Source organism: Alligator sinensis, unplaced genomic scaffold (genome assembly GCF_000455745.1).
Source record: "Alligator sinensis unplaced genomic scaffold, ASM45574v1 scaffold857_2, whole genome shotgun sequence".
Taxonomy (NCBI): domain Eukaryota; kingdom Metazoa; phylum Chordata; order Crocodylia; family Alligatoridae; genus Alligator; species Alligator sinensis.
This window is the reverse complement of record NW_005842261.1, coordinates 761542-781788: the sequence shown is the minus strand read 5'-3', so window position 1 is coordinate 781788 and position 20247 is coordinate 761542. Positions and strand designations below refer to the sequence as shown.

Below are 20247 nucleotides of genomic sequence, written 5' to 3'. Positions count from 1 at the left end.
GTGCTCCTGGTGCTGAGCAGTTAATTCTCCTTACAGACCCTTTTGCGGCTGGCATTAGTATCCCAGGGTCAAAGGCACCAGGGAAGTTTGATCATGGCTGGGAACAGCACATTGAGTTTTGTCCAGTTGCCATGGGGATTGCTGCATCTTAGATGTTCAAGAAGATGTGTATAAAAAATGTAGATCCCTACCCTGGACGATACCTTAAAATCTTCACTTGCTGATCCTCCTGACAGGTGTGACAAGCAGTTTCTCCATCGTGCAAATCCTTACTGGCCCAGGGTAGAGGCAGCCAGCCCTTTAAAATGGGTTCTCGGGGCTGGTGCCCCAGTTGCCCACATCTAACTATGCTGTTACATCCCAGTGAGTGCAGTAGCTCAATGTGCAATGACTGTCTGGTCTTCTGAGGACTTCTGGAGGGGCTGGACCAGGCTGAGTGCTGCTGCGTCCAGCCTGCATTTGGCAATGAAAAAAATAGTGCTCTAGGGCAGTGGTTTTCAACTTGTGGTCCATGGATCCCTGGAGGTCCACAAAGTATGTCAAAGGGGTCCGTGAAAGATGGGTATGATCAATCAAGAGTATGTGAATACCCACACTTCCCATGCAAAGGGGTCTGCATCTGCATTTGAAATTTTTTAGGGGTCTGCAAATAAAAACCACTACTCTAGGGGCACTGTGATGGAGGCACTAGGTGAAGAAAGAAGTAGTGTGATGAGTAGGTGATTTTACATTAGACAGGTGGTGCAACCTATAGCTCTACAAATCAGACCTCACATCAGTGAGTTACAGCAGGTTATGGACCATCTCTGTACTCAAATTTAGACTTCCTGTAGCCATGAACTGTCAAACCCTTGTTGGCTCGTAGCTTTTATCTGCTAAACCAACTTGGAAGAAGGTGGGCACGTATTCAGTGCCTTCCTAGGATTATTTCTCCATAGAAAGGATCGCTCGGGGGAACTGTACATCATAGGTGGGGGGAGATTCATAGATTCATAGATGTAGGATCGGCAGGGACCTTGTAGATCTTCAAGTCCGACCCCCCCCGGCAGGTGGGAGGCAGGTGTCGTCCATATGACATGGGCCATGGTATGGAAACTAATATCTGGAAACTAATATTCTTTAGGAACAAGCCTCACTTTGCTCATGAAGGGGTGCACTTTGCACTTTGATGAAGGGGTGGCAACAAGTCCTGGCTCCTTGAACCGAAGTTGCATACCGTGCCTAAGCAGTCAGCCCCAACGTGAGGGATTTAAATGGAGGAAAGTAGGTATAGGGTTACCAGGTATTCAGGAGCCCACACAGGAAACTCATTTCCTCGTGCTTGCCTGTACATTCGAGAGAGGCTCAATACGGAGACTCGAGCAAGGTGTCGTCGGGATCTAGGCTGGGCCCGCGAGGCCCGCGCCGGCTTGCCATGTGCTTGTCTCAGTGATAGCAGCAGGGGGGTGAGTTGCCGTGCTAAGTCATCTGCGGTTGAAAAACAGATCCATTGTGAGGAGATGGAAAATAGATTATGTGAAATTGAATAAACATCGTTTCTTGGCTTCCGTTCAAATGAGTTTTCGCTCTTATGCCAAGCTTCTGCCATAGGAGACGTGAGCAGAAGGCAGGGAGTGCATGGCGTGCCAGGGGGGGTGAGGGTTTGCTTTCTCTTTCCTCCAGAGATCGGTTTGTTCCCCGGCTGCCCCGTTGTGTCAGAACCGTTGCGGGTTTTCTCAGCCCTGACACGTGCCCTGCCAGCGGGTGAGTCACGCAGGTGTTTGTGTGAGCCGGAGGCGTCAGACAATCGCGGTATTGAACAGGTCAGATTGGGAGGCGCGGAAAGAGGGAGGCCTTGCCAACAGATTAAAAGAACAAGGCCACAAACAGCCGACCTGAGCGCGGGAGCAATTCACTTCCCTGTGAAATAGGATTGACCTCGCCGCCTTTATCTGCCAACAAGGGAGAGATTAGGTAGGAAAGGCCACATCCCCGACTCCTTCCAGGTGCAAACACAGGGCAGGGCAGGCTGCTGTTTTCCAAGCCCAGGTGTCTAAGTGACACACTGTCTGCTTGGGCAGGGTACAGATGCATTTGCAAGGTACAGAATTGCATGTGAAGCCATTTCTTCTGCATGTGCATTGCAGACGGACCAACACACAGACATGCGTGTGCACGTACATGGTGCGTGCAGTGTCTCAGGCACCTGGTGTTGGAAATCTGGCCTTATATGGGGCCTTGAGTGAAACAGCAGCAGAGAATATTTGCCAAAGCCCAAACAATAAGATCTTTAAGAAAAAGGCTCCCCCTTCGGGCCACAAGGGGGAATGAAACAGGCTCATCTGTTTTTTTACTTAGTACCTTATAAAGTAATGAGTTGCACATGGGCTTTGTAGCAGCCACCCTGCACTCAGCAGTGACATGCCTCAAGCTGTAGGTGTTAAGAGACCCGAAAGAGCAGTGCTGAGGTTATGCCCTCCATGCCAGGGAGGGTGAAGAGAGATGGGCAGAAGGGAGCTGGGTATTAACGTGTCACCTCTGATGCAGCAGCAAAGCCCTTCCTGCTTTGTCAGCCCAGGATAGTGTCTCGACGCCAGCACGGAGCTTCACCTGCATCTTCTGACCCAAGCTAAATATGCAACCCCTTAAAGAGCAGCATGGAGTACCCTATTGCTGATAACAGCTGGAGTCAAGCGTTGGGTCAAGCTTGCTAAAATCAAGCATCTGTTGTTGGCTGCAGAGGGAGAATCTCAGCTAAGCTATAGATGGGGAGTATTATGGCATTAGGCCACAGGTAGATAGATGGTTTAGTGGGTGACCCTGATGTCCCAATACCTGGCCTTGTGTTGCTGCCCTGCTGTTTCATCAGCTCATTACTTCTCCCCTCTCAATGTCCCTGGTGGCATGGCAAGCTTCAGTCTGAGTGGCTTTGTTCCCAGAGAGAGAGAAGGATTTTCCTTGCATTGCTACCTGTTTGCATTCCACCTGCTGGCAGAGCCCGTGTTTGCATCGTCACAAGGTCGTATTGATATTCCATGTCGTGTCGTGAGCTGCTGTTTGTATCCCCGCAGCTGGCGCAGAAGCCCTCTTGCGTTGCGAGCAGAAGCACAGCTACGTAGACACCGTGGCAGCCTTATGTCATGGGAATCCCGCTGTGCAGTGTTATATCAGCCCTGTTTGATCACAGATACTCCCACTCTGCAGCTTTTATTCTGCTAGCGTATGTATGGGCTGGAGTTCAAAGTCCTAAATCCAGGCACCAATGCATGTACCACTGGGGTAAAATGTGACCGAACATCCAGAAAATCTCATCAGAGTGAAACGCGTGGCAAAAAGACTTCCCTTCGGGTCTGCCTGTGGTGAAAAGTTGGCTGTTCCCTGACACAGACTCTCTACCCTCCACCAAGATGCAACCCCAGGAACAAAAAGGAAGGGTCATGAAACACTGTGGATTTATACTTGTTTTCAGCCCATAAAAATGCTGGAGCTCTGCAGAAATCAGAGCCGGTGTAACAAATGAAAGGTTACGACCAAGTTACCTCTGGCTTCTGACCAGTGAAGCGAGAACGCAAAGGATTTCCAGAATCCTTCTTCCTTTTTAAATGGACACGAGTGAGATAAAAGCAATCCTATACTCCCTGTGCTTTGACTCACACCTGAGCTTATTAAACTTGCCTTTTAAAATTCCAAGTAAACTTTCCACTATTTCCCTTTTGCATTTCACTCTTCTTGGAAAGCAAACCCAAACTGGCCTTTGCATGCAGGATCATTTATTTATAGTCCTGTTTCCCCTCCTAGGGCTCCAGCACCACTTGTGTTTAGGTTTCCAGCACTACAAGGGAATGTTTAAAACATACTGTTTTCACTGAAACAATACTGGGTTTTGTAACCTTTTCTTTTTTTTTAAGCAAATCTTAAATTATTTTGGCCTAAACGCCTTGCCAACCTCCTCTAAACAAAGCGCAGGACAGGAATGCATATGCAAGGCTTGGAAAGGCACCCCAAAAGCATCTGGAAATGTTGGGTTTTGTTCCGCTGCCTGTTTTGTATGATCGCGTGCAGTTTCCGTTTGCTGCCAGACTCCAAAAGGGATTGATTCAGCTAAAGGGGAGGGAAACAAGAGACATTTTAAGCGGCGTAAGGCTGGATTCACCCAGCAGGGTTCCAGATTGGAGCTGGTTGAAAGCTGTGCATGAGATGGTCAAGGGAGGCGGTGCCAGCCATGCCTTAGCGGAGCTGCTTTCAAGTGCTGCCCTGGGAAATAGGCTTGCAGAGAGAACTGAGCCTAAACTCCCATTGTGCCACCCCCTGTGTTGGCTTCTTGGAGTGTGGGTTCCCACTGCACCCAGGATAAGCGAGCCACATATCCTGCTTTCCTTGACTCACACTTGCAGCTGGTATTTCAGGCACTAGGGAGCTCGAACGGACACTCAGGGCAAAGTGTGTGCCTGCAGGGGGGAGCAGCACTGAGCTGGTGAGATTTTTGCATCATCCAGTGTTGCGTTCTCCGTGTCTTGGGAGTAACGGGAATCCAGCTGGCTAAAGGGAATGGGCTGTGGGTCCCTTTGCCTCTGAGTCACTAGTGCCTGCTGCTCAGACTGGCCGCTATTTGGAAGTCCTTTATAACTTCTAGTGGCATCTGGTGGGTCTTATTCCAAATCTGGCATCCACAGATCACTAAAAGCACTTCTGGCACTGCTGCAAAGAGACTGAGGTCTGGCTCGGCCCTGGAAAATAGACTTCCTTCACTGACTATTAGGCTCCTGCAGCTTAGAGAAGAGCATGGGAACAGCATCTGTGTCAATTCACTGGCGACATCCAGTTGCTGACGGTGGGAATTTTCAAGACATGTATATGAAACCTGCTCACTCCCAACCATGTATCAAGTGACCTCCGATTAGCTGCCCGGGCCCTTGCTGTACTTGTGTGGCATCCAGGCGCAGACAGGACTCGTTGCCACACAGTTCTGACACAAGTAATGGGGCATATGTTAGCCTCCGAGGTGGCAGATTGCGCCTAAAAGCAGGGCTCTAGGGTCACCCCAAGTCACTGTGCACAGCTGGCACATGCTTTGACTGATGTGTGTACTCCCCCCAACCCCCAAGAGCAGTCAGTCTCACGAAATAGTCATTAAAGCAACCCAGACACCAGTACACTTGCCTGCCCCTTACTGTGGTTGTTGAGAATGAATGAAAAACAAAGGATCATCTTTTTGACCAGGAAAAGCAGGTGCTTGCTCTGGGGTGGGTGAGGAAGCTGCATTTTGTCCTTCAAGGCAGCCAGGTCCCAACATAGACACTTAAACCTCTCACACAGGCCTTTTGGCTCCTCGGCACTGCTTGGAGCGCTCAGATGAAGCACCCAGGTTGGGAGAGCAAGCCCCAAGCATGCGGAGCCAGGAGCCAAAGCCTTGCTGATTCAGTATAAGGCTGCTGTAGTAGCTCTCTGAAGCAGGTCTGGTACCTACATAACAGGTCAGAGGCCGATTCGGGTTTTGCCTGGTTCTTTTCACACATTTCCCTGTGATGCCTTTATCTCCATGCAGCTTTATGAAAGCAGAGAGGTGGGGGCAGGCAGGCCTGAGGTCGGCACGCACTGTTCCCAGCATTAATAGAGCCGCTAGAACATGCATTGTATCAAGGTGCTTGGTACAGGAGATCAGGTGATCGATAGCTGCTTGAGAAGGCTCCTTTGTACCTTGTTCCTTCCCCGCCCCGCGTTTCCCCCCTGCCTTTCCAGGCTCTTGAGATGTCCATGGGCGTGGGTGCCTGGCATTTGAGAAGTCAGGGCTGGAAGGGAGTTTGAATGCAGCTGAGGGGACCCTCAGCAGGGAACCCAGCACAGGGGCGAATGCTGAACCAGCGTGATTTCATGAGAGGGGTTTTGTTTCCCAGAGGTGATTAAATGGCTTGAGCAGCCTGGTGCCCAGGGACCTGACCTGTGGCCATTGATGACTGGGCGGGGGGCGTCACTTTTCAAGGCTTGTCTGCACGGGGCTGGGATTTGCACAGACGTGGATGTGCTAGTGCAGATGCTGGTGCTGCTCTGGCACTATCAACTGTATGTTGACAGGGGCCACAGCTGGAAACTGGGGGAAGCTGCACTTGTTCATGGCACCTTTCGCACCAGTGTGTCACATCTGTACTAGGGGCTCAGCCTGGTGCAGCTACATCAGTGCAAAAATCCCCATGCAAACAAGCTCTCTGAGTATGGGGGAGCAGAGAGGCTTCATACTGAGCAGAGGCCCCTGGCAAAGACCAACCTAGGGGCACGTTTATACAACCTGCCCAGATACCATCCTCCACAGTCGGGCACATTACTGAGCTCCAAGTGCCCGTGGCTGTGTGCACCATGGAGAAGCAATACATTACTCTGAGACAACAGGAGCATGCAATGACATCTGACTCAGGCATGTCAGGGAGGTAATCAGAATGCAGATGGGCTACATAGCTGTGGGCATCATTTGGGAGTACAACTGTGCAGTTAAATTCAGACCTAAAAGCCACCCATCTGCTGACATCTCTCCTGCGGCTTAATGGCATTGGTCCCTGTCAACATGGTTAGTCCCATAGGATCATCCTAATTCCCCACCACAACTGGTTTCTTCCACACTTCTTGTCTTAAGGAGTTGGTGGCAGTGCTTCCTGGCTACTGTAGTGACAGTGTTTTGCTGGGGGGTGTGGGTAGTGGGTGCTGCGGGTGACTGATGCATTGGGCCTCCTGACAGCACTTGTGTCTTCTCTTCCCCAGCAACGTCTCCGTGCAAGATCCTGAAGTGTAACTCTGAGTTTTGGGCTGCCACATCTGGCTCTCACCACCTGGGCACCGAGGAGGCGCCCGAGTTCTGCACGGCTCTCCGGGCATACGCCCACTGCACCCGCCGCACGGCTCGCACCTGCAGGGGGGACCTGGCCTACCATTCTGCCGTTCATGGCATAGACGACCTCATGGTCCAGCACAACTGCTCCAAGGATGGCCCCACCTCACAGCCCCGTCTCCGGACGCTGCCTCCGGGGGACAGCCAGGAGCGCTCCGACAGCCCGGAGATCTGCCACTACGAGAAGAGCTTTCACAAGCACTCAGCGCCCCCAAACTACACCCACTGTGGGCTCTTCGGGGACCCCCACATCAGGACTTTCACAGACAGCTTCCAGACCTGCAAAGTGCAGGGGGCTTGGCCACTCATAGACAATAACTACCTGAATGTCCAAGTCACCAACACGCCCGTGCTCCCCGGCTCCACAGCCACTGCAACGAGCAAGGTAAAGCATGGGCCCTGCTGTCAGTTCCCCCACCACCCCATGGGGGTTGTAAAGCAAATGGCCCTTTAATAACCTTTTTCCTTCACTGCCTCCCATCAAGCAGTTGGGGTCCCCACACTTGTGCTAGGTTACCTAGTGCCCTGAGACAAATGCCAGCCCACCTGGGGGACACCGGGTTGGGCCCACAAGCCCCTCTGTGCAGACTGTCCCAGCTCCCAGCACTCCTCGCACTTCCTCTCTCCAGATGCTGAAGGCCCAGCCAGTTCCTCTGCAGCGTCTCAAAGCCTGGCTTGCAGGCACTGCCTCAAATAGGTCTTGGCCTCTTTGGTATGTCTGCAATCAAAAGAAGTAATTAGTGCCAGCTGTAGGACTCACACTCGGGCACGCACACATACAGTTTGTTTCACATATGTCACCAAACCACCATGGACAGATCAGTCTCTGATCTAAACCAGGTGAAAGACTCAATCCAGTTTGTCTGATTTACCCATTCACAGGAATGTTTCTTGCAAATCAAGGGAAGTGGTTTTTCCACCCTCTTCAGCACTGGTGAGGCCCCCCCCCTAGAGCACTGTGACCAGTTTTGGTCCCCACACTTCAAGAAAGATGTGGACAGTTTGGGAAGAGTCCAGCAGAGAATGACAGAAATGATTAGGGGCCTGGAAAGCATGGTTCATGAAGAAAGGCTGGAAGAACTAGGATTACTTAGTCTGGAAATTAGGGGGGATGTCTTCCAATACCTGAAGGGAGATTATAAAGAGGATGGAGACAAACATATCTCTGTGGGTGAAGGGGCAGGAGTAGGAGCATGGCATGCAGGTACAGCAGAGGAAATTCAGGAGGGATTTAAGAAGAACTTCCTGACTATGAGGGTGGTCAAGTATTGGAACAGGCTGCCTAGAGAAGTTGAGGAACCACCATCCCTGGACATTTTCAAGGGCAGGCTAGACAGACACTTGGCTGGGATGGTTTAAGTCAGGGATGATCATGACTTAAGCAGGGAGCTGGACTACATGACCTTGTGAGGTCCCTTCCAGACCTGCTTTCCTTTTCTTTATGTCTAGTCTTCCTATCTAGCCCCTCACAACCAGGAATGGTTTTAATGCTGGAGGAGAAGCTATTTTCCTGGTGGAAATAATGAAGCCTCATATACCATCTTCCCTCCTTACCTCCCATACTGTTCTTACTCCTTATATGTGTGTGTGTGTGCACATGCATGTATGTGCACATGTGTGCATCAAAAAGAACAAAACCTTTTATTCTGGGACCCTGCACATATAAACAACTGTCCTGTGCCTGTTTTGATGCAAACCAAAGCCCAGGACAATCAGATAAACCCAATATCTTTTTCTAACGTACGTGTGTGCAGACACACGTGTGGACATGTGTGTTTTGGCGGTGCCCTCTGGTGGCCAGATCTACAGGAAAAATAAGGCATTTTGAATGCCAGACACCAGCAACCCTCACTACAGCAAGAATGGACTGCTAGCTCCTGTGAAAGAGCCAGAGATTGAGAGCTATAGCAGTGGGCCTCTAGCATCCCCAGATGTTTTAGTTACTAATTGTCTCTCTTGTCTGCAGCCAGGATGAGATATTTTGTGGGGCATTCTGGTCTCTGACAGCCAAGATAAGCGTCCTACAGGGACCAGGTAAATCAAACACAGAGCCCCAGCCTGAATGTGATGAGATGTAAAGTCACATGTTTCAAGCATTAAATCCAGGGCCTGGCTGAGCAAATATCTGGGACTGAGAGATACTGTTGCTGCTGGTGAATTATTCTTCGTTGATGTGCTAAAAAGCTAGGAAGGTGCACATGCATGCCAAAGAAAGGAGGGGATAGTTTGCAAGAAGGGATCCAGATGCTTCAGGGGCCATGCTTCTATAGATCATGATTTCTTGTCTGCTTTTGGTATCCCTGGTGATTCAGCCATAGGCTGCCGCTGTTTCTTTTGAGGTAGGAAGCAATGTAGGATCAATGAAGGAGGCATTGTAAAACATCCAGGGCCATTTAAGCCTCCCAGGAATTATTTTGGGCCCTGTACAATGTTTTCCCATCAAAACACCGTGCCTGGATAGCTGCATAGGGAAGTCATGAGTCATCTTCTAATGTGGTGACTCAGCAAGATGACTGAGCAAGCAGAGCTGTGAACAGGTGCACTTAGCTCAGCACACCGGATCTGGGAAGGATGGCAGCTGCCTGCTTCCTGCCTGGTGCTCTGTTCACTGGAGTAAGGCGTTCTCAGTGAGAGCGTGTGACCTCCAGCAAGCCTAGTATAGACCTGCCAACACCTGACAGCCACAGAGAGAGACATCTGGGCTGGAAAAGAGACACTTGCTTTTTTAAATCCATGCACGCCTTCCAGACAGGAGACCCTGGTGCAGAGGCAAAGTGGGAGAAATGATTGCAAGTGGCAGGGGTGATTGGTTTTTGGTGGACAGCTGCTCTAGGAGTGCCACCTCACACATCCCACCATTCCCAACGCTCATTTGGCTCCATCACTGATAGCACTAGGAGACCCAATGCTCCAGGCCACAGGTGGGGTTTGAAGCACCATACCCTGCAAACCTGACTGGCCCAGGGTTAGGAGCCAGGCTGTATTACAGCTGCTTTCTTTGCCATAACCATGGCTGAACCCGTGGGAACAGCAGCAAGAGATTTGGGACATGTTTGATGTGGACACCCCTTCTGCTAAGATCCAAGGGGAATGCAGGGGCCCTGGGAAGCTCACTTCAGCTCTAGCAGCAGCACAAAGAACGTAGAATTTCTCCCAGGACTGATCCAAGTGCTCCAGCAGAGCAGCAGTCAGAGCCAAGGTTGTAGGTGTTAGCTGTGAATTTCAGATCCATGTGTGATCCTCACGGAGGTCTGGACTGGACCTGCTCTGTTGGATCAGAACTACCTCTTATAAATACTTAAATAAACTCTAAACCTTTTGTTCAATGACGCGAGGCCTGCTATAGCCTGACAAAAAATCCTAACCAGAGAGAGGTCTGGTTTGAGGGCACATCCAGGATCAAGAAGCTCCTGGGACCTAATCCCAGAGCTCCTGCCATTGTGTTTCAAGTCTGTTCCCCTCTCTGAATCTGTACAGCAAGGGGCAGAGTGCTTCCCTGCCTTGCAGGCTTCGGAGGGGGCCTCAGTCCTAGTTAAGGGGTCTGCAGCAAGTGAAGCATGCGAGGAACATGCCAAACTATTCGAGGATCAGTGTTTGGTGGATGAGAAGGAAACCCAATACAGCCTTTTGGAGCTCTTTTGTGTCTTTTCAAATCAATCCCTTGTACCCTCTTCCTCCACTGAGGCCCCTAAAGAGGAAGCCTCAGAAAGTCCTGCAGAGCCAGTTTGAGCAATGGTGCATCTGAAGCCCAGAGGATTAGTGTTTCAGAAAATGGCTAAAAATGTCCTGAAGTGAGGGGACAAGTCTTGTTGGTGAATGGGGAGCAGGGCTCCTCAGCTGGGGCCCTGAGGAGTGCAAGGGTGACTTTTCCAAGACTGCAAGTAGAAATATTCTGTATAGAAAAGTTTGGGGCTGGGGATGAGGAACGGTGAGCCCACCCAGAACTCTGTCTTTACAGTGGAGCTGGCAAGCTTGTTAAGCCCTTTCATGGGGGAGTTGGATGAGTCTGCCAGGCTGTTGGCGCTGGTTATAACCTGGCCCCTTTCCCTTTTTTCTCCTTCCCTCTACAGCTCACCATCATCTTCAAGAGCTTCCAGGAATGTGTGGACCAAAAAGTGTACCAGGCAGAGATGGACGAGCTCCCTGCTGCCTTCGCGGATGGCTCCAAGAACGGCGGTGACAAGCACGGCGCCAACAGCCTGAAGATCACAGAGAAAGTATCCGGCCAGCATATTGAGATCCAAGCCAAGTACATCGGCACCACTATTGTGGTGAGGCAGGTGGGCCGCTACCTCACCTTTGCTGTGCGCATGCCTGAGGAGGTCGTGAACGCCGTGGAGGACAGAGACAATCAGGGTCTTTACCTCTGCCTGCGGGGCTGCCCGCTCAACCAGCAGATCGACTTCCAGACCTTCCGCTCTTCTCAGTCCACGGAGGGTCGGGCTCGGAGGAAAGGGCCCAGCCTCCCCGCCACCCCCGAGGCTTTTACGTATGAAACGGCCACAGCCAAGTGCAGGGAAAAGCTCCCTGTGGAAGACCTGTACTTTCAGTCCTGCGTCTTTGACCTCCTGACCACGGGAGATGTCAACTTCATGCTGGCTGCTTATTATGCCTTTGAGGATGTGAAGATGCTTCATTCCAACAAGGACAAGCTGCATCTCTATGAAAGGACACAGGACCTGGGTGCGGGCAACCTGGCCCCCTCAGGGCATCCCCAGGCCCTCCTTGCCCTCTTGATGGCACTGGTGTGTTTGAGTCAGTGCTGGTCAGTGTTCCTATAGGTGTTTGCCCTGTCTCACCTTGGAGGGCAGGGACAGGGGCAGCAGGAGGGGATGATGGATGAGATGGTTGTGCTGGACAAGGAGAGGTTGAAAGCAGGTCCAGCTGGGAGGTACAGGATCATTCCCGCATCTCAGCCCCTCCTTTCAGACCTCCCTGGGACTTCGCCAGGGAGCACGCCTGCCCCAGAGACCAGTCATCAGCTTGTGCGGGGCCTTCCCCCCACTTCACGCTCTCCTCCCGCTGTGAGTGAGGAGGCTGGGATGGCCCCATCTCCTCCTAGCTCCCTCATGGTCCTGCAAACGGTTGTGGTGACTGTGCTGTTGGCGTTCGTGCAAGTGGCTTTGTGTTAGGGGTGTCAGCTGCTGCTGGGACAAGGGGACAGTGCTCCAGCAACAGGGGCTGGTTAGATGGGCACACACTAGGAAACCCTCCCAGGACACAGACAGCCAGGACCAGGTTTTCAGCCAGCTCCACGCTGCTCTCTGTGGCCACACCAGCTCTGCTCCCACATGCTCCTGCTAAGGGGCATGAGTTTGGGAGCGCGCTCCTACAGACGGCCCCCAGTCCTGCTGGCACATCCAAGTGCAGAATATCACACCTAGGGCCGACACCAGTGCCCTTCATGGCAGAGCACCCCAACTGTACTGCTTCTGTCCTTCATGAAAGGCCTACCCCTCCCCAGCACCTGGCTCAGTGCAATGCGATGTGCTCGTTCATCCTTCGCTACCCAGCATCGTGTCCGAGGTAGCAGTGGGATTTGCCCTAGTTCCAAGGACTTCTCCCATTTCAGGCCAGTTAACCCTGCGATTCTCTTAGTAGCCACAAGGTTTAATCCCAGGGTCTTTTCCTGCCCTCAGCACCCTCCACCCAAACCCGGAGAACTCCAGGTGCTAAAGGAGAAACTTGGCCAGTATTTCAGTGGCTTCTGACCCTTGCCCGTAACCTCATCCCAGCATGTCGAGGGCTCAGTGTGCCATCGCCCCTGGATTCGACCAGCTCCCAGGCTGCTCCAAATTGGTAACCCAGGGGAAGCAATTACATGGGCTGGGTGTTTTGTGAGGAGGCCCCCGGGAAGTCCCTGATTTGTATGGTGGGGTGAGAGGTTACGTTCCTCCTCCTGCCCTGTGCTGACAGGCCAAAGCACCTGGGGCTCACCCCTCTTCCACCTCCCAGCGGGGAGGCTCTGAATCAACGGGGCTGAGGCAGAACCCTAACATGGCAGTGCCCAGGGACCAGGCAGGGAGTTTTGCTTGACATTTGTTTGCTGCTAGGTCCTTGCTCCTCTCCTAGTTCCTGGGCCTTGGCTCGTGACTCCACTTCAGCCCGGTGGCACCTTGATTGTGAAGGAGGTGCTGCTGGAGCAATCCAGGCAAGGGACAGAGCGCTCCAGAGAAATCTCAGCTGCCCAGATCATCTTCTTCCTGGCTCTGAGGCATCGGTTATCTGCTTCCCACAGAATGTGGCTCCCCTTCCTCTTCCCCATGTCCTTTCCTGGTCCACCTCATCGCCTGCTGAACAAACAAGACCATCTTTACCTCCGTCTGCGTTTTGGAGACCTCCATGGGCATTCCCTATTCAGCTCCCCCGTGGGAAGTCCCTGATGACCACCCTGGAAGCATGTGAAGCTTGCAGGGGCAGCCAGTGATGGAGGGATGGTCTCTTAGTGGCACCAGATGAGCCAGCGCCAAGAGGAGGTGGCATGTGCTCCACCGTGCAGCCTGAACTGGTGCCGTGATGGCAGCCTGATGTAAATACTCAAGTGACTGTTCATTGTGTCCTAACAGCTCTAGAACTACATTTGTAAAGCAGCAGAGAAAGTGTGTCATTGGATGTAATTTATATTGTCTCCTTAATATATAGAGCCCTGGCGTTGATCTCGTGTGACTCTGCAGATGAAGAGGTGTCATTGGTTTTTAAATGTTTAAAAAAAAAAAAAAAAAAGAAATGAAAAGATGTGTTTACTACTTTGCTCCTTGCTTTGTTCGCTGGTGGCCCCTGTTTCTGTCTAGGGAGATTCTACAATAGGGATATCCCAACAGTGGGGAACTGGAGAGGCCAGTCGCCAGCCCGTGCCCCTGCAGAACTGGTGGTGGCTTGAAAGGGAAAAAAAATCAGCTAGCTCATGCTAGAGTTAGTCATTTTTGTTCCTCTAGCTCCCCGCTGCTTCACATAGAAATTGGAGAGGTGAATGTTTACAGCCACGATCAAGCCGTGGGGTACCTGCCACACACCTGTGTACCCCACCAGAAGCACCAAGTATTTAGGGCTGGTCTCGCTACAACAAGTAATGCCCTAAATACATACCCCATTTCTATTAGCCACTCAGAATCAGACAAGATAGCCACATGATTCCAGAAAATAGTGCTGCTTGCTGTACCGTCACCATAAACATCCCTTGCCATGGTTGAGCACTGTAGTCCGGAGGAAGAAAGTCTTTCAGGACATTAACTGACTCTGTATTGCCCAGTTCCTCCCAGTCAAGTCAGTGGTTGGGCTATCCCTATTTTAGAAGCAAACAGTTAAGCACTTTATTTTGGTTTTGTTTGACCCAGTTCTGGTTAAAGGTGAAGTATGGCCAAGGAAGACGTGATGGTTGGGAGATGGGGGGTAGAGAAAGAACCTCCCAACTTCTCTTTGTGTTTTGGACTTGTGTGGGATGTTACCGCATGTACATACTGTAAATTATTTATTGACAAAAATGCAAGTAAAGGGGTTTTGTTTTGGTTTTTTTTTTTTTGGACAACAATTTTGTGAGTCTTTTCTTCTGGTCTGTGTCATGCTTTATTCTAATCAGAAAGAAAAATAAGAGACACGTAAGTGTGATAAACTCTGCAAGATACAACTCTATGAGCTACAATTCCTCAAGGAATTTGCTCTCTCTCCATCAGCGATGCTCCGTCTTTCCCAAATCACAATCCTGTTTTCCACCTCGACACTCACCCCTCGTTGGACCCTGCTGTTAAGCCAAGATCCCCTTCCCCATCAGACGTATGGCAAGAGTTGAGGAGTCATAGCCCTCCCCACTGAAAGCACACATTTGATAATGTTGTAAGGCAGTGTTTCTCAACCCATGGGTTGTGACCCAAAAGTGGGTCACAAGAACATATGAAAAAATCGCAAAAAATAGACCAACAAACATTGAAAATTGATTCTGTTTTAAAGAAGAAAAAGAGTGGGAAACCATGGCTTTCCCTTTGCAGGCTGGAAGAGTTGCAGCCTGCGAGGGGCTGCTTCCCCCCTCACTGCCCCACACACTGGGAGGCTGGGGCCTGGAGGCAGGGGTCAGCAGGTCGGGAGTGAAGGGCACTGGGTCGGGACTGGCCACTGAGATTTACTAGTGGGTCCTGATACACAAAAGGTTGAAAACCACTGCTGTAAGGGGCTGGGGAACATTAGTTCAGCTGGAAGAGGGTGGGTGCTGGGGGAATCCTCTAGTGCCAGCCTGCATCCGAAGCTCCCACGGTTAATACCCTCACTTCTGATGGCCCATTTCAAGCCCTGCTGAGGCCCAAATGGGGTCTGTTATTACCCTGCCCTGAAGAGAAACCCCACTTTTCCCCATAATGAAAAACTGAGGAACTTGCCCTACTACCTGCATGGGACCAAGAGCTTGGACCCGAAAGACTGGGTACAGGCAGGAGCAAAGCATTTTGATGGGATGGAGACAGCTTACAACTGCAGGACACAAGCTACCTGCTAGGGTGAGGGTAAGACTGTCCCTCTGGTTACTTTATATTGCCGCTTCTCATGCCGGTTTTGTAAGCCTGTGGACAGAGCTTCGCCTCCCCTCCATTGAGATCCACCCCCATGAACCTAATGCAACCATTTTAATCAGGCCAGATCTGGGAAATGCTATCATATGCTTTCACATAGCCCATTGCCTAGAGTGGGACAAGCTCATGCCCCTCTGTTTCATCTCTTCAGGGCTACAACCGTGCCTCCCAAGTCGGCCTGCTATTTTTCCTTCGACTTAAAACAGGATGCCCTCTTTTAGCTTTAAGTGCAGGCAAATCAACTGGCTTTTGCTCAGCAGAAGGAATGGGACAGGGGTAGGTAAACAAAGGCTTGAAATGGTCTGCTGTCTTCCTTGAGGCAAGGGCTCACTGTTCAGGTGCCTGGGAGCACCCAGAGCCCCTGACCTGTGGGGCAGGGTCTGTATCCCTCCCCTTCCAAACCACAGCAGGTAGGAAAACTGCCAGCCCTTTATCTGGTGGCTCTCCCCGAACAAACAGCTCTAAAAGGGGGCTGGAAAGCCCACCAGAAAAGATCTGACCTATCCAAAGTCACTCAAGCCCCATGGGGTTTTCAGGGATATGGAGCAATTGTTTCCCCCCTTGTGAATGCAGTGCTAGGCTGGCAACTCAGGATGCAGGGGCTTTCTATGCCTGCAGACCTGGCCAGTGACCCAACATGGTTTTTCACCCCCTTGGATGAAAGCAGAACACATTCATCATGCCCTAATCCTAAACCCAGCATTAAGGACCCAATCTGCAAAAAGCAGCGCAGCACAGCACACTCATATCTTTCTGTGCCTGCTGCTCCGTGCTCCTTATTATATGCTCCTGCCAACCAATTAACACTTTATTAGCACCCAAACCTGTGCTGTAGCCCAGCTGGTGCAGTCATTAACCCCCACCAGTAGGAGGCATACATAGGGGTGATTTAGTGAGGCCTGATCTTCCTAAGAAATAAAGGTGGGCTCTTAATTTAAGTGAGCTCCTTGGAAAGGAGGCAGCCTGCCTTTCTCACCGGAGTCAGCAGCCTGGGCTGGAGACTGTGGGGGAGCCTGGAGTCTATGTGACCCTAACCTACAAACTGCCTCATCTTTGCTAGGCTCCAGGTGATTAAGTCAAGGTAAGGGCATGCCTGATTTCCCAGTTTAAAAAGGCCCTCCAGTCTAGGCTAAAGTTGTGGGGGAGAGAAAAGTAGCCTGTGGTCCTGCCGGTGTCGAGGGACCAGTTTTAACAGAGCAGCTCTTGCTCTGCAGACTGAGCTGTGCATTGGTCCCAAACCAGAAACACCCAGGCATCCACGCGGGTCTGGAGATCATCCCCTCCTTTACCAGTCACGCCAATCAAACCCCAGGACAATTAAGGACAGAAGTGCTCCTAGATGGTGACTATCTTGCCTGGTGCAGAAAGAGCTCCCCAGAGCCAGCAAGTGGCTCTGCACAGCTTAAGGCTCAGGCTTAAGGCTCAGGGTCACCAGCTGGGGCAGCAACCACTTCACATACCTGCCCAGGGGGTATATCACGCACAGATGCTGCTGTGGGCTGTGCTGGTGATGCTCTTTGCCCACCCTTCCCTTTCACCTCCCACCTGTTGCTCTCTGCAAAGCTCCCCACAGGGCATGCTGCTAAGCAGGGAGAGAGAGCTATGTCCCAAACCCTGGGACAACAAAAGCTGCAAGGGCCCAGTCGTTGCATGCACAGGCTGGCACTACGCAGAGCCCACTGCCCAGTTCCCAGTGCCAGGCAGCTGGGGCATGGAGGATTGCTCCTCCCCAAGCTGCTGGTGGCTGGAGGCAGCTTCCCTTCTAGGACGTGAGAGAGGATCTGTTCTGCTCTGGAGCTCATGTGCATGCCATACAGCGGCTTTAATGGTGAGGGGGCTGCAGCTGCCTGTCTTGCAGTGCAGGGGACTAGCTGCCTTTCCAGGCATGCCCGGGTGCCTCTTGCCTGCAAACTCCTGCCACTTCAGAATGGAAGTGGGCCTGGCCATGGCTTGCTTTGGGGTTTGCTGCCCTCTGAAGGACTGTCCCTGAAATAGCAGGTGTTGAAAACAGCTGGATGCTCATGGCCACCCCAGCATGGCAGAGGATAGAGCTCTGGGGCAGCCCGGGGTGGGTGGGAAACGGGGATAGGGTGCTCTTTCTTCCCTTGCCTTCATTATAATAAGGAATTTTAATAGGGAGAGACAGTGCTGGGAGAATTGAAATGGGGTTGCCAAGAGCTGCTGCTACTTGTTCTGGAGCAAAGTAGCCGGACTGTGCAGAGCTCATTCAGGTGGGGTGTGAGATGTGGCCGGGGGCCTGGCTGGGCCCTGGCACCGATCCGCTGGATGCTTGCAAACTCCAGTGGATTGCCCCTCGTTTTAGAAACGACTCCAATGCTCCAAGTGCTCCTGGCCTCTTATTCCAAGTTCTGCCACTGACTTACCTGGTGACCTCGGTCAAGTTTCATCATCTGTCTTTTTCCCCAGTTTTGTGTAGGCCTCCTCACATACAGTCACACCTTTTCAAGCACGACGATGCCAAAGGCTGGAAAGCACCAAGTTCTGCTCTAGCTGCATTGCTGCGGCCCTCCTTGCATTTTCCTGGTGCTCAGGCTCACCCTGCCACATAACCCAGTATACTGGATCTCTCTGCTCAAGGGGGAAAATTGACTCCTGTGTGTAGCAGGGCAGTGCAGATAGTCACGCATGCGGGACTGCTAGGAGCTGTGAGTTACCTCGTGGGAGAGGACGCTTCTCCTGGTTGTGCTGTGGGTCCTTCTAACCCTCTAACTGTGGGAGCTCTTGCAGGAGAGCAGGCGGGCAGCTCCCATCGGGGTGCAGAGCAGGGTTGAGCTGAGCTGAACACAGACCCCCCCAGTTGTACAGCTGATGCCTTAGGCACTCTCCCTATGCTGGCACCTTCTTGGAGCTCAGCCCTGACTGGCATTTTTCCCCTGTGCCTACTTGGCACCCCCACGGGATGCCCGGGCAGCAAGGGGGACTGTCCCAGGTACAACCACTTCCGCTCAGAGCAGCTCCCAGGTGAAGGTCTTGGCAGGGCTGAGCGCTCAGCTGAGCCGGAGGCACAGCGTCCATGCGAGCAGCCCCTCCCCTGCCAATAAGTGATGGGGACGTGCCTGGTGCCAGGCACAACGGCTCCCTGGCCTGGGGAGCCAGCAAGTCGCTTTCCAGGATGACGCAAGTGGCCACAGCCAGCTTGGTGGGTGCATTGCCATTGGGGATCAGCTGCGCTCTGGCATTACAGCCCCTGTTCTTAAAATAAAGTCCCTGGGCGGCCCCTGCCTGCAGGGACACGTGTGCCTCTGGCTGCTTGCGTGCCTCCTCCGTTTCGTTAAGGGCTCCTGAGCTGGCTCCAGCCCCGTGCCCACCGAGGGCTTGAGGCATGCTGGATACTGAACCTATGGGGGAAGGAGGTCGATTCCCACTGCAGAGTGGGACACCAATGCACAAGCACAGTGGCCTGGCTAAAGCTAGAGGGTGAGTGAGCAGCAGCCCCCAAAAAAACAGACCCCAGGAGCCATGACATCCGGTTCTTCACTCCAACTGCTATCCCTCACCATCCTGCTCAGTGGGATCTTCTCGGGGATGCCCTCCAAAGGGAGGCAAAGGACTTGCCAGGGGCAGGCAGGCAGGCTGCTCATTAGCAGCTGGGGGTCAATTAACAATGAATTGCATGGTGAGGACCCATGCGTGGTATGACCCAGGGGAAGGCTAAAGGCTCTTCTGTGGCTTCCTTCCAACTACAACAGACCCAAAGCTAAGAAGAGCTGCTATCAGTAGGGAGAGAGAGGAACAGAGAGCTCAATGCAGTCAGGGCACACAAGGGGACACCGGGCTGTTTGAGGAGCAAGGAAGCTCTGGGAAGTAGTACTAGGGTGTAAGATCGAGTTGCAGAGCATCATCCCCCTCCTATCCGCACCCAAAACCTTCTCACTGGAGTACTGTAGGGCTTTCTACCCAGGTAGCTGATGTGGCTTGGGGCATAAGCTAAAGCTCAAGGCGCTGCTGTCACTTGAGCTGGTAACCCACCCACTTTGCAATGAGGCTACATCACTTGAAGGTCGATAGTCCCCATCACCTACCCATGATTCGCCCTGGGAGCTCATAACAACAGACACGTTCTACGGTTCACAGGGACAGCCACAGAGCATTTTTGCAACACAAGAAACGGTGTTGCGTGTGTCCCCGGTGACGCACAGAGGGGAGAGCCGCACCACTGAGGATACCAGTGAGTTGGAGAGCGCTTTGCACTACACCTGCTCTCACATGGGCTGGGCTGACCCGGGAATTGGTCACAAGAGTTAACTCGTGGAGCCCAGAGGGGTGGGGAGGGAGGATACAGAAGAGCCCCAAGAACTAAACTTAGCCCTCGTGGAAGAGGGGGAGAAGGTCCCGAGTGGGTTTTGTGCAAGCCTTCCCCTTCCCCCGGCACACTCCGGCCCAGAGCTCAGCTCTTCCCTCCCTTCGGTTGCAGGCCTGGGCCTCTTTCGAGCGGAGACTGCCCACTGTGCCAAATTGCTAGAGCGAACAGCTGTGTCAGTGTTTCCATTATAAAACCCATTTTTTCAGGGGCGTAGAGCTCAGCTGTGAAATTTCACTCCTGGCTGAAACTTGGCTTGGCTCTGACGCCAGCCGCGAGAACGGAACGGCCTGAATCCAGTGGCTACAGGTGTGAAAAGCAAAAGCCTTTTTATAATGAGTGCTCACAGCTCAGAGAAATAGCTTCATGCCCTGCCCTGGATTTTGGCTGGGGTTGGAGCTATGGCCTGCACTGGCAGCATCTCAGCTTACATGGGGGAGAAGGAGAAAGCTACTGAAAACAGACCGGAGCGGCTGGTGGTTGGGTTGTTCTGCAAGGCTGGTGGCACATGCTCA

At 52.2% G+C, this 20247-nt stretch overlaps 1 protein-coding gene across 1 annotated transcript in view; it reads left to right on the top strand.

Annotated features, from left to right (window-relative positions):
- Positions 1–14374, top strand: part of RGMA (repulsive guidance molecule BMP co-receptor a) — a 34979-nt gene extending 20605 nt beyond the window's left edge. The window contains exons 3-4 of the mRNA XM_006027693.3: positions 6730–7241; positions 10927–14374. Of these exons, the coding sequence (XP_006027755.2) occupies positions 6730–7241; positions 10927–11637 (1223 nt within the window). The 3' untranslated portion in view covers positions 11638–14374. The remainder of the gene's footprint in view (positions 1–6729; positions 7242–10926) is intronic.
- Positions 14375–20247: the final 5873 nt, after the last annotated feature.